Raw genomic sequence first — 14636 nt, forward strand, 5'->3', positions numbered from 1 at the left:
GCTGCTGGAAAACGCACGAAAGTGCTGTTTGAATGAACGCTTACGAGCGTGCTGGTGCCTACCACTGCTCAGTCAGACTGCTCTATCAAATCATAGACTTAATTATGACATAATAACACAGAAATACGAGCCTTTGGTCATTAATATGGTCGAATCATCTCGAAAACAAAACGTTTTTCCTTTCAGTGAAATACGGAACCGTCCCGTATTTTATCTAACGGGTGACATCCCTAAGTCTAAATATTCCTGTTACATTGCACAACCTTCAATGTTATGTCATAATTACGTAAAATTCTGGCAAATTAGTTCGCAACGAGCCAGGCGGCCCAAACTGTTGCATATACCGACTCTGCGTGCAATGAACGCAAAATGACACAATTTCACCTGGTTAATATTGCCTGCTAACCTGGATTTCTTTTAGCTAAATATGCAGGTTTAAAAATATATACTTCTGTGTATTGATTTTAAGAAAGGCAATGATGTTTATGGTTAGATACAGTCGTGCAACGATTGTGCTTTTTTCACAAATGTGCTTTTGTTAAATCATCCCCCGTTTGGCGAAGTCGGCTGTCTTTGTTAGGAAGAAATAGTCTTCACAGTTTTCACAGTTCGTAACGAGCCAGGCGGCCCAAACTGCTGCATATACCCTGACTGTTTGCAAGAGAAGTGACACATTTTCCCTAGTTAAATGAAATTCATGTTAGCAGGCAATATTAACTAAATATGCAGGTTTCAAAATATATACTTGTGTATTGATTTTAAGAAAGGCATTGATGTTTATGGTTGGAGCATCGTGTACCTAAGCAATTATATGCAACGCAGGACAGGCTAGATAAACTAGTAATATCATCAACCATGTGTAGTTAACTAGTGATTATGATTGATTGATTGTTTTTTTATAAGATAAGTTTAATGCTAGCTAGCAACTTACCTTGGCTTCTTACTGCATTCGCGTAACAGGCAGGCTCCTCGTGGAGTGCAATGTAAAGCAGGTGGTTAGAGCGTTGGACTAGTTAACCGTAAGGTTGCAAGATTGAATCCCCGTCAGCCCCATGAGCATGCTGAGTCTGGCAGCACAGTGGGTTGATGAGAATTTCACACAGAGGAAAGCCGTATTGCATGCTGAAGAATGTGCTAGTTCTCATACCGCTGCTGCCATTTCAGTGGCATCTGAGAAAATATTGGAAACATGAACACACTCCTAGCGCCATTCAAACAACTGACTGGAGAAATAAGCTCATCAACTGCGTCTGCAGCAGACGTGATGCCCTCTGTCATGGAGGAGATGGATATAGACACAGGGAGATGGAGGGGGGAGGTAAAGGAGGTGGATATACACATAGGGAGATGGGGGGGGTAAAGGAGATGGATATAGACATAGGGAGATGGAGGGGGGAGGTAAAGGAGGTGGATATACACATAGGGAGATGGGGGGGTAAAGGAGATGGATATAGACATAGGGAGATGGAGGGGGGAGGTAAAGGAGATGGATATAGACATAGGGAGATGGGGGGAGGTAAAGAAGCGGATATAAGAGCACCTTCCTCGGGTACTCAGTCATTTTGATGTGACAGTTATTGGGTGTCTTTGAAGCGTCAGATCAAATACTGATTGAACTCTGCTTTGGCAGTGTGTGATGATGCAAAGCCCTACAATGGCAGCGGTAGTGGGTGATGTCAGAGCTATGGCAGCCAGAATGGTTCAGCTGCACCCCTACTGACAGACTGTCAAAATCAAGCAATGGAAAAAAATTACATTAGTTTTTTTTCTATTTTCATTCAGTGCAGAAACCATCATGACTGTGTGTGTGTGTATGTGTGTCAGGGTTTGGTGCCCAAAAATAGGCAGATAAATAAAATTGACTCCGGCCAAGAAGAAAAAAATCCCATTGCAAAATAATGCTTTTTAGCCTATTCGTGGATGGAAATAGCAGTTGATGAAAACACATTTGACTGGTCATGCTTATCGGTCTACAAGTTAATTTGCATAATTTAGTGGAATTAAATTGACGCGTGTACAGTATATCCGTTATGTATCACACACATACAGCATAGTGTCTGGGTGAAAAATGTCTGAGTGGAAAATCTGTCAGACAGATCACGAGCTGATGCTGCAGCATCTTGTGGTGCTTTCAAGACAACTGGGATCTCAGAAAAATACGAGGTCAAATCATGACGTCAGTGATGTTCAGGTCGGAAAGTCGGAGCTCTAGAAAGAGGCATGAGTTCCCGAGTGGGAATTCCGAGTTGGATGACCGTTCAAAACTATTTTTCCCTCAGTAGCAATTATTTTCTCTCCCAGTTGTCTTGAACGCACTGAAGTTAGAAGTCGGAGATTTCAGATTTCCCAGTTGTTTTGAACGCAGCATCAAACAGCAACGGAAGGCAGGCTTCATCAGCGCGTCACACACCACTTTGCAATGAGCTGGAGGAAGTATGCATTTTGAAAACATACTTATTGTTCGAAGCCTGAACGTTTTAATATATATTATGATGCATGTTTTGCTTCAAAATAGCCTATGAATTTGGTATCTATCATCCCACAACTGTCAAAGAGTCTGTTTGGAATAGGCTCGCTCTCACCAAACAAGCTGACCAATAGAATACGTAGCCTAATCTTTTCTACTACAGTAGATTGACATAGGCTAGTAATTTTGCTGTTTGTTACTCCTCTTGTTTGCTGAGGAAAAGTAAATGTGGACAGTTATTATATGTTTAAAGAGCACATCAGAATTGGGTAAGAAGGACCGCACATTGTTGCATCCTTGACTTGCATGTTCTGTTAATATTAATGACCATATTGTAAAATGTGATTTCTGTCATTCTGAGCACCGTGGGTGGACACCCTAATCAGGTTACGCACCCAAAACACATGGGTCCAGTAAATGAAAAATGTTTCCGGTCCTAACGGAAACCCTGTTGTGTGTGAGGAACCTGATCAGGAAAGACTCCTGGTCCTAATAACAACTTAGTGTGACTGCTGTTGACACGTTTCCATTTCCACTCGCCAGGTTCCTGCAATTCTGAAGCCCGGCCCCACCAGGATCCCCAAACCAAAGGCTACAGTATGCCGAGAGGGACAAACAGCACTACTAACACTGGACAGAGCAAAGGACAGCCGCATGCCGCCGCCATGCAATCTGGGAAAAACACTGAACGGTCAGACTGTGTTCAACATGAGAAACTAACCAACCACATCCTGAGCACCACATTAGACACGGCTGGGGTGCATTCAGGGGAAATGTTCAGAACATTGCAGATGGAAAAGATAACTACATCTGAGACAAATTCCCTATTTTACTAACTAGGGAAATAACACATTGCAGGTGCTATAATATTTGAAACCAACTGCTTGCACTAGTGCTGTGTAAATCAATAAAGAATGTATTGTGCAATCTGTCAATTTCCTGATGGTCTATTTAAAAATGTCATAATCTCCTTTATAGGTGCTACTTTGTAATTTCAGAAAACGTCCATAATATATCTGGTGCTAATAGTGTTTCACACTGTTACTTACCTGCCAGTGTTGTGATTGGCTGTGATAATCCCCTATTGATTTCTCCGGCCAGAGCGGCATCTGTTATCCAACTTTGTGGCTGTGTTATCTAGTGGAAACTGCTCTGTCATTTCCTGGTAGATAAAATTCTACACTGTTTGCTCAATTTCAGTTTATATGAGAAAACAAGCACTGAATAGTGTACAGAATCATTGTACCATCACTGTGACATATCTTTTCAATAACAAAAAAGATTGTTTTTACAGCTGTTTCAAGTTGATGAACCAAAAGTAACTTTAGGTCCACCAGCTTCAAACATCTGTAAAAAGTATATTTTTGGTTATCGAAAAGATATGCCACAGCGATTTGATGGTACAATGATTCCCTACACTATGCAAAAATTACGATGCAAAAAAAAATTAAATACTCCTATAGGGTTGGGAGATATTTGGGGAGACCTCTTCTATGATATGCTACTCCAAATATCACGATATCCGATATAATAGTTTTGCGCCATTAATGACAGTCATTCCAGACTGTGCCATTTCTGTGCTTATTTACAATATTATAGTTGCATTCTCATAAAAATAATATTTGTATTGAGAAGAAATAAGGCTTAGTTAATTAATGTACAACATATTGAAACAGCGCAACTGATAAAACTGCAAGATTTTGAGTGGTAAAGTTCAAACAGAGTATATTCTTGCACATCACAATATATCGTCAATGTCAAATATCACTAAATTAAATGTAATCATACTGTATATCGACACAACCCTAAATGTGCAGCACCTTTAAAGTTGTCTAAGTAGGAGCATGTTCATACTCGACAAGTACAGTTGAAGTCGGAAGTTTACACACTTATTTTGGAGTCATTAAAACTTGTTTTTCAACCACTCCACAAATTTCTTGTTAACAAACTATAGTTTTGGCAAGTCAGTTAGGACATCTACATTGTGCATGACACAAGTCATTTTTCCAACAATTGTTTACAGACAGATTATATCACTTATAACCAAAGGTGTGGACTCGAGTCACAAATATGATGACTTGCAACTCGACTTTGACCTTAACACCAATGACTCGTGACTTGACATAGTCTTATGACTCGACCGGACACCTTCCCCAAGCCCAAATATTAAAAATGATGCTACTAAAAAAAAAGTGTGCAGCGCATCAACTCTTCATTTAACGGATTACAGTTTGAATCGGACAGCAGCCAAACAAATTGTGCCAGCTGAGAAAAAGTTGTGCGTGGCAGTGCAGAGGAACGTCGGCGGGTGAATTCAGATGGCACCCTTGGAAAGATGAAAGACAAAATTATTATTTTCGGATATAAAGCCGACGCTGTATCAACAAAAAATGGATTGCAACTTGCAAAACATGCAGGAAGAAAATTACAGATGGAGGCGCAACAATTTCCAACTTTGTTCGACATTTGAAGCTGCACAAAGAACGCTAAGTCGTGGCTAATATAGCCGACAGCTATATACTTTATTACTTTATCGTAGGCTAACGTAACGTTAAATCAATGAGCCTCCACACAGTCAGTCAGTGTGGGAATGTGATCATTGAGCTACAACTGGCTAGGCAGTTGGTAGCCTAAATCCTGCCTGGTGTTACTGCTGTTCCTAAAACTATTGACATACGTTACTCTCTCTGTGTGGTTACAGTAGGCTGAGTGTGTACAAGCCTACATGGCCCGATTGCGCCCCACAGCGATCCTTGATAGTCGATCACTATTGGGGGGCGGGTGTCTTTCCCATGTATTTCCATGGAAATATAATAATTATTTGGAAAGTAATAAATATATAGATATTTTTAAAAGCATTCATGATTTGCATAAATGTAATATACTATTGCTCTTGTTAAAAATATGAAACGGTATTACATTTGGTGAAGAGCACATTATCACTTGTTTAGGACTCGAAACTCAAAGTTTAGGACTTGAGACTTGACGGTCTTTACTTGGGACTTGAGTGCTAAGACTTGAGACTTAATAGTGACTTGTAAAACAAGGACTTGGTCCCACCTCTGTTTATAACTCACTGTATCACAATTCCAGTGGGTCAGAAGTTTACATACACTTAGTTGACTGTGCCTTTAAACAGCTTGGAAAATTCCAGAAAATGATGTCATGGCTTTAGAAGCTTCTGATAGGCTAATTGACATCATTTGAGTCAATTGGAGGTGTACCTGTGGATGTATTTCAAGGTCTTCCTTCAAACTCAGTGCCTCTTTGCTTAACATCATGGGAAAATCAAAAGAAATAAGCTAAGACTTCAGAAGAAAAACATTGTAGACCTCCACAAGTCTGGTTCATCCTTGGGAGCAATTTCCAAACACCTGATGGTACCACGTTCATCTGTACAAACAATAGTACGCAAGTATAAAAACCATGGGCCCACGCAGCCATCATACCACTCAGGAAGGAGATGCATTCTGTCTCCTAGAGATGAACGTACTTTGGTGTGAAAAGTGCAAATCAATCCCAGAACAACAGCAAAGGACCTTGTGAAGATGCTTGCAAGCTGAAGAACACCATCACAACAGTGAAGCACGGGGGTGGCAGCATCATGTTGTGGGGGTGCTTTGCTGCAGGAGGGACTGGTGCACTTCACAAAATAGATGGCATCATGAGGCAGGAAAATTATGTGTATATATTGAAACAACATCTCAAGACATCAGTCTGGAAGTTAAAGCTTGGTCGCAAATGAGTCTTCCAAATGGACAATGACCCCAAGCATACTTCCAAAGTTGTGGCAAAATGGCTTAAGGACAACAAAGTCAAGGTATTGGAGTGGCCATCACAAAGCCCTGACCTCAACCCTATAGAAAATTTGTGGGCAGAACTCAAAATGCATGTGCGAGTAAGGAGGCCTACAAACCTGACTAGCATTGTCAGGAAGAATGGGTCAAAATTCAACCAACTAATTGTGGGAAGCTTGTGGAAGGCTACCCAAAACATTTGACCCAAGTTTTAATTGTTTAAGGCAATGCTACCAAATACTAATTGAGTGTTTGTAAACTTCTGACCCACTGAGAATGTGATGAAAGACAAAAATCATTCTCTCCACTATTATTCTGACATTTCACATTCTTAAAATTAAGTGGTGATCCTAACTGACCTAAAACAGGGAATTTTTACCAGGATAAAATGTCAGCAATTGTGAAAAACTGAGTTTAAATATATTTGGCTAAGGTGTACATAAACTTCAGGCTTCAACTGTATGTTCCACCTACGGTTGCAAAGGGTCGGAATTTTTCCATAGGAAGATATGCCTGGGAATTTTTCTTAAATTCATTACAAAAAAGAAGTTAGCTTATAACAGTGAACCCTTTTTGTGGGATACACATAAGGCAATTCTAGGTCTTGTGGCATATTTTGGTTAAACTATCCCCAATTCAATGGAATTGCAACCCTCTGCATGCTCAGTGCATTCTTCCATCACATGTACAGCTGATTCTCAAGATCTTGCACACTAATGAGATGCTATTGAGCCCACACTACTACACTGAGCAAAGGACTACATGCTTTCTGGTAAGTTTTGATTACAATACTTGGTGGGGTGAATATATTTTATATGATATACATGATTTTTTGTTAAACTCTCTGGGCTAGGCGGGACGAATTCGTCCCACCTACGTAACAGCCACTTGCAGCCTGTGGCGCGATTTTCAAAACCTTAAAAATCCTATTACTTCAATTTCTCAAACATATGACTATTTTACAGCTATTTAAAGACAAGACTCTCGTTAATCTAACCACACTGTCCGATTTCAAAAAGGCTTTACAACGAAAGCAAAACATTAGATTATGTCAGCAGAGTACCAAGCCAGAAATAATCAGACACCCATTTTTCAAGCCAGCATATAATGTCACCAAAACCCAGAAGACAGCTAAATGCAGCACTCACCTTTGATGATCTTCATCAGATGACAACCCTAGGACATTATGTTATACAATACATGCATGTTTTGTTCAATCAAGTTCATATTTATATCAAAAACCAGCTTTTTACATTAGCATGTGACGTTCAGAACTAGCATACCCCCCGCAAACTTCCGGGGAATTCGCTAACATTTTACTAAATTACTCACGATAAACGTTCACAAAAAGCATAACAATTATTTTAAGAATTATAGATACAGACCTCCTCTATGCACTCGATGTGTCCGATTTTAAAATAGCTTTTTGGTGAAAGCACATTTTGCAATATTCTAAGTACATAGCCCAGGCATCACGGGCTCGCTATTTAGACACCCGGCAAGTTTAGCACTCACCATAATCATATTTACTATTATAAAAGTTTGATTACCTTTTGTTGTCTTCGTCAGAATGCACACCCAGGACTGCTACTTCAATAACAAATGTTGGTTTGGTCCAAAATAATCCATCGTTATATCCGAATATCGGCGTTTTGTTCGTGCGTTCCAGACACTATCCGAAATGGTAAGGAAGTGTCGTGCGCATGGCGCAATTCGTGACAATAAAATTCTAAATATTCCATTACCGTACTTCGAAGCATGTCAACCGCTGTTTAAAATCAATTTTTACGCCATTTTTCTCGTAGAAAAGCGATAATATTCCGACAGGGAATCTCCTTTTCGGCAAACAGAGGAAAAAAATCACAAAGGCGGGGGCGGTCGGGTCACGCACATAAGCCCAGAGTCCCTTGATCGGCCACTTGAGAAAGGCGATAATGTGTTTCAGCCTGGGGCTGGAATGACGACATTCTGTTTTTTCCCGGGCTCTGAGCGCCTATGGACGACGTGGGAAGTGTCACGTTAGAGCAGAGATCCTTAGTAAAAGATAGAGATGGAAAAGAAGTTCAAGAAATGGTCAGACAGGCCACTTCCTGTAAAGGAATCTCTCAGGTTTTGACCTGCCATTTGAGTTCTGTTATACTCACAGACACCATTCAAACAGTTTTAGAAACTTTAGGGTGTTTTCTATCCATATGTAATAAGTATATGCATATTCTAGTTACTGGGTAGGAGTGGTAACCAGATTAAATCGGGTATGTTTTTTATCCAGCCGTGTCAATACTGCCCCCTAGCCCTAACAGGTTAACTAGTGAATAGTAGCCTACAGCAAAGTGTGTTTAAATAATTTCTAACTTGTTAACAATTTCTGCTAGTTAGTTTTTGCTACCATGTGGGTTTAGCTTGCTTGAGCCTGCCAACTGAGGAGTGTTAATTCACCCGTTTCCATACGTTTCATTTTAAAACATTTATCTTACAAAAGGAGTTGTTTAATCTAACTGCTAAACTATTTATCTGTACATTTAATTTTACTAAGTTTTTTTTTAACTCAGTTTTTTTCTCATCTTTACAGGAAAATGCCACGGGCAGTATCTGACATTTCACTGCAGCTAATGTAGAAGAAAAAGCTGTGTACATTTGCAAATACTGTGCCAAATCATTTGTGAAGAATGCATCAAAGATGCAGAATCATCTGGGGAGGTAGGTAGCCTAGTGGTTAGAGCGTTGGGCCAGTAACCGAAAGGTTGCTAGATCAAATCCCCGATCTGACAAGGTAAAAATCTGTCGTTCTGCCCTAAACCCACTGTTCCTAGGCCGCCATTGTATATAAGAATTATTATTTAATTTGTTACGCTGACTTGACTGCCGGTTATTGGAGGGAAACGATTTCCTCAACATCAATGCCATAGTAAAACGCTGTTTTTGGATATAAATATGAACTTGATAGAACTAAAAATGCATGCATTGTCTAACATAATGTCCTAGGAGTGTCATCTGATGGAGATTGTAAAAGGTTAGTGCATCATTTTAGCTGGTTTTATGGTTTTGGTGACCCTGTCTTTGACTTGACAAAACATTACACACAACTCTTGTAAATGTACTGTCCTAACATACTCTAAATTTATGCTTTCGCCGTAAAACCTTTTTGAAATCGTAAAACGTGGTTAGATTAAGGAGATGTTTATCTTTCAAATGGTGTAACATAGTTGTATTTTTGAAAAATTTGAATTTTGACATTTATTTGGATTCAAATTTGCCGCTCTTGAAATGCACCTGCTGTTGATGGAGTGCACCACGGGTGGCACGCTAGCGTCCCACCTAGCCCCAAGAGGTTAACTGACTTGCCTAGTTAAATAAAAGGTAAAAACGTTTTATTTTTATCTGGCCAAGTACATAAAGTTCCCTCAGCGCTCACAACAAGCAACCTCTGACAAAAGTCCCTCTACTTCTATTCGAGGTGAAAATGATGAATCAGACACCTTATCGACAGCAACAGCTCATGGTTCTCCTGGAATCAGAAGTTTTTTTGACTCAATGGAGGAACGTAGTCAAAGAAATGAGACATGCTTTATCTACTCATTTGCTGGATGCATAGTTCAACAGAGTTCAAGTGGAGGTCAAGCCAATCATAGAGAAAGCAGACTGTATTGCAATAATCTCTGATGGGTGGGCAGGGAATAATTACCTACATAATCTCCACCCCTCAAACAGTATTCTACCACAGCACAGACACACCGATCTCTACATTGCAGATGAGCTGACACCAATCATCAAGGACCTTGGACCACAGAAGGTATTTGCACTAGTGACAGACAATGCTGTGAACATGAAAGCTGCTTGGTCTAAAGTGGAGGAGTACTATGCTCACATCACACCCATTGGCTGTGCTGCTCATGCATTGAATCTGCTCATCAAGGACATCATGACACTGAAAACAATGGATATACTCTACAAGAGAACCAAGGAAATGGTTAGGTATGTGAAGGGTCATCAAGTTACAACAGCAATCTACCTCACCAAGCAAAGTGAGAACAATAAGAGCACCACATTGAAGCTGCCCAGCAACACCTGTTGGGGTGGTGTTGTCATCATGTTTGACAGTCTCCTGGAGGGGAAGGAGTCTCTCCAAGAAACGGCCATATCACAGTCTGCCGATAAGGACAGCCCAATCAAGAGGATCCTCCTGGATGATGTATTTTGGGAGAGTGGTAAGCAGCCTGAAACCTATAGAAGTAGCCATTGCGAAGATTGAGGGAGACCATGCCATCCTGTCTGATGTTCAGACTCTGCTTGCAGATGTAAGAGAAGAAATCCGTACTGCCCTGCCTATTTCACTGTTGCTCCAAACAGAGGAAACTGCCGTTCTGAAATGCATCAAAAAGCGTGAAGACTTCTGCCTGAAGCCCATACATGCAGCATCGTACATGTAGGACCCCAAGTATGCTGGCAAGAGCAGAGATCAACAAGGCCTATGGTGTCATCACTACCGTGTCTCGCCACCTTGGCCTGGATGAGGGCGAAGTCTGGCGAAGTACACTTCCAAGCAAGGGCTTTGGGATGGAGATGCAATATGGCAGTCGTACCAACATATCAAATCAAATTTATCTATAAAGCCCTTCTTACATCAGCTGATATTTCAAAGTACTGTACAGAAACCCAGCCTAAAACCTCAAACAGCAAGCAATGCAGGTGTAGAAGCACGGTGGCTAGGAAAAACTCCCTAGAAAGGCCAGAACCTAGGAAGAAACCTAGAGAGGAACCAGGCTTATGAGGAGTGGCCAGTCCTCTTCTGGCTGTGCCGGGTGGAGATTATAACAGAACATGGCCAAGATGTTCAAATGTTCATAGATGACCAGCAGGGTCAAATAATAATAATCACGGTGGGAATATCTCATCAGCCACCTGGTTGAAGGGACTTTGTTGATCTGAGGCTCTTTCCCCGTTGCCTCCATCATCCTCCAAATTCCACCAACATCAGCCACCTCAGAGCGCAACTGGTCCTTGTTTATGAACACACACACACCAAAGCCCGCAACAGGCTGAACAATACAAGGGTTGAAAAATTGGTGGCCATCCGGGCAAATTTGAGGCTTTTTGAGCCTGACAACGAGCCATCCTCAACAAGGTTGGAAAGTGACAGTGAAGATTGAGGCCTCAGAGTCTGATATTCAAGAGGTGGACATTGAGGAGGTCCAGGGAGAAGACATGGAAGCCTGAGAGGAAGACCAATGCTTTGACTATCATTTTACAGATCTATGTTTAAAACGTTTTTGGGAGATGCGATGGATCATTCAATATTTCCTTTTGTTGTTCAGTGAAATCATCCCATGTGAAGAGTCAACTCATTTAATTAAAGTTCAATTCGTAACTAAATTGTTTTTTTTTTATATCTATTGGAAGGATTTAATCATTTACAATTATGTCTACTTATGATAAGATAAAAGGTTTATGTTTGTCTCCATATGATATGGTAAATATATCCAATGCAAAAAACATCTACATTTAAATGGTAGATGTTACTATTAATTTGCATGCATTTCCATTAATTCCCATGGAAAGTTTCCACCTCTCAGAAAGTGCACATTTTTACATGAGTGATCAAATACACACACTATTTTGTATGTAAACTCTGTATTCGGTGTCTAAATATTGTCTATCACTAGCAGCACTGTAGACAGAGTCGGTATTAGATAATAACTTTGCGACCCTGCCCCCATGTGGGTGAAACGACCTGTGGTTACCTAGGTTACCCCATTTGCTCACAGCAAAAACGTAACCTTTTTAAACTGCAATTTTCTTGTTTTCTGATTATTTTAGTCAATTACAAAACGACATCTAAGAGAAGTACAACATGACTAAATATTACTTTTTCAACATTGTCTGCTCCCTAGCATTCTCACTACTTAGAAAAACATAATATTGTAGGGCTTCCCTCATGCCCCTTTTCTTGACGATGCTAGCAGCCATGAGTGAGTGCGTGCGTGCTAGCTACCGACCGGAACATTAACCTTTTCAGACGTACCAACAAACGGGTGTGATCATTCTACAGTGGTCCCTGCAGCGTACGCTCAAACGGGTGTGATCATTCTACAGTGGTCCCTGCAGCGTACGCTCAAACGGGTGTGATCATTCTACAGTGGTCCCTGCAGCGTACGCTCAAACGGGTGTGATCATTCTACAGTGGTCCCTGCAGCGTACGCTCAAACGGGTGTGATCATTCTACAGTGGTCCCTGCAGCGTACGCTCAAACGGGTGTGATCATTCTACAGTGGTCCCTGCAGCGTACGCTCAAACGTGTGATCATTCTACAGTGGTCCCTGAAGCGTACGCTCAAACCGGTGTGATCATTCTACAGTGGTCCCTGCAGCGTACGCTCAAACGGGTGTGATTAGAACGCTTATTTAGAACATCCGGTTTCGATTGACACAACAGTCAGCATTTAAGCTGGCCACACTGTTTTTCATATAAATATTTTGCACAAACACAGTCCTTACAAAGTTATGTCCTGAATGTGACCAGTTTATTTTTGGATGCGACGTTCAGACATTCACAGAAGTAGTGATAGCATACACAATCATCCAAACTGGAAAATGTAGGCTACATTAGTCCTAGCTCTAACTGAAGAAAGATTGACGTAACAAAAGCAGTCATATTTGGATAACTCTCAGCTGTCAGAAAACGCAATATGAATTAGCAAATAGCAATTACTATTTAGAATTCATCATGGGTGAGCTCACAATTGATCAAAATAATTTAGTACCGTAAATTCCGGACTATAAGCCGCAACTTTTTCCCCACGCTTTGAACCTCGCGGCTTAAACAATGACGCGGCTAATATATGGATTTTTCCCGCTTTCAATTTTTTTTCTCACGTGCTCAGTTTTTTGGCGGCATGAAGCTTTCATTAGACCAATGAAATTGCCGAACGGGTTAAGGTCAAACAACTTTTTTGTTTACTGTTTAGATTAAATCGAGCGCTCTCAAACTTCCCATCATTCTGATTACCGTAGTCATTTTGTCACCCTCATCATGGCAAAGACACGAAGAAATGCATATGATGCAGCTTTCAAGTTGAAGGCGATTGATCTGGCTGTTGGAAAAGGAAATAGAGCTGCTGCACGGGAGCTTGGTCTTAATGAGTCGATAAGACGTTGGAAACAGCAGCGTGAGGAATTGACTCAGTGCAAAAAGACAACTAAAGCTTACTGCAAATTTTTTATTTTTTGTTACAAGCCGTGTTTCGTTAAAGCCTATTTATTTTTTGTTACATGCCGTGTTTCGTTAAAGCCTATTTATTTTTGTTACAAGCCGTGTTTCGTTAAAGCCTGTGTAAAGTTCATTTGTTTCAATGTACCGGTAGGGACCTGCGGCTTATAGACCTGTGCGGCTTATTTATGTTCAAAATAATACATATTTTTTAATTCAGTGGGTGCGGCTTATAGTCCGGAAATTACGGTAATACACTTTCTAGAAATCGAAAGTAATCCGATGATGGGTAGTTTGTGCTCTCCGCCATGTTTTTCTTTTTTCTTCACGTCAACCAAAGATAATAAGAGGAGACAAGATGAGTTGGGTCTGTTTGCAGTATGCATGTTGAAGGGGGTGTGTCGTCTATGATCATTCACTTCCCTTCCGGAGGTTTACCCTTCACCTCATTATAACATATTTGGTCCGACAGACGTTTAAATGACACCCAGAATGAATTGTATAATGTCAACAAACATGGCAAATAGCATTATCTCAATATAAATCAGTACAACCTTTTTCACACATCATAGGTGTCCATTACAATCTATGCAATAATCGGAATGCGTTATTTTTCACAAATACTAGTACTTGGCCAGGTCGCAGTTGTAAATGAGAACTTGTTCTCAACTAGCTTACCTGGTTAAATAAGGGTGAAATATTTATATATATTTTTTAAACATGTTGATAAAACTGTAAATACATTATGCTCCATACCTACATACTGTATGCTACAGTAGGAACACCACAACATACAGAAAATAAGGCACTTTGATAGGACACATCACGGCACTCTATACTCCTCTGTAAACTGGTCATCTCTGTATACCCGTCGCAAGACCCACTGGTTGATGCTTATTTATAAAACCCTCTTAGGCCTCACTCCCCCCTATCTGGGATATCTACTGCAGCCCTCATCCTCCACATACAACACCCGTTCTGCCAGTCACATTCTGCTAAAGGACCCCAAAGCACACACATCCCTGGGTCGCTCCTCTTTCAGTTCGCTGCAGCTAGCGACTGGAACGAGCTGCAAAAAACACTCAAACTGGACAGTTTAATCTCAATCTCTTCATTTAAAGACTCAATCATGGACACTCTTACTGACAGTTGTGGCTGCTTTGTGTGAT

At 40.7% G+C, this 14636-nt stretch overlaps 2 protein-coding genes across 3 annotated transcripts in view; one reads left to right on the top strand and one right to left on the bottom strand.

Moving 5' to 3' along the window:
• The window catches only part of LOC106586698 (filamin A-interacting protein 1-like), a 35038-nt gene extending 31640 nt beyond the window's left edge, over window positions 1-3398 (top strand). Inside the window, exon 3 of the mRNA XM_082969140.1 lies at window positions 3011-3398. Coding sequence (XP_082825266.1) covers window positions 3011-3187 — 177 coding nt within the window. The 3' untranslated portion in view covers window positions 3188-3398. The remainder of the gene's footprint in view (window positions 1-3010) is intronic.
• The window catches only part of cmss1 (cms1 ribosomal small subunit homolog), an 82340-nt gene that overhangs the window by 62694 nt on the left and 5010 nt on the right, over window positions 1-14636 (bottom strand). The window lies entirely within an intron of this gene.

Source organism: Salmo salar, chromosome 25 (genome assembly GCF_965601325.2).
Source record: "Salmo salar chromosome 25, fSalSal1, whole genome shotgun sequence".
NCBI classification, from domain to species: domain Eukaryota; kingdom Metazoa; phylum Chordata; class Actinopteri; order Salmoniformes; family Salmonidae; genus Salmo; species Salmo salar.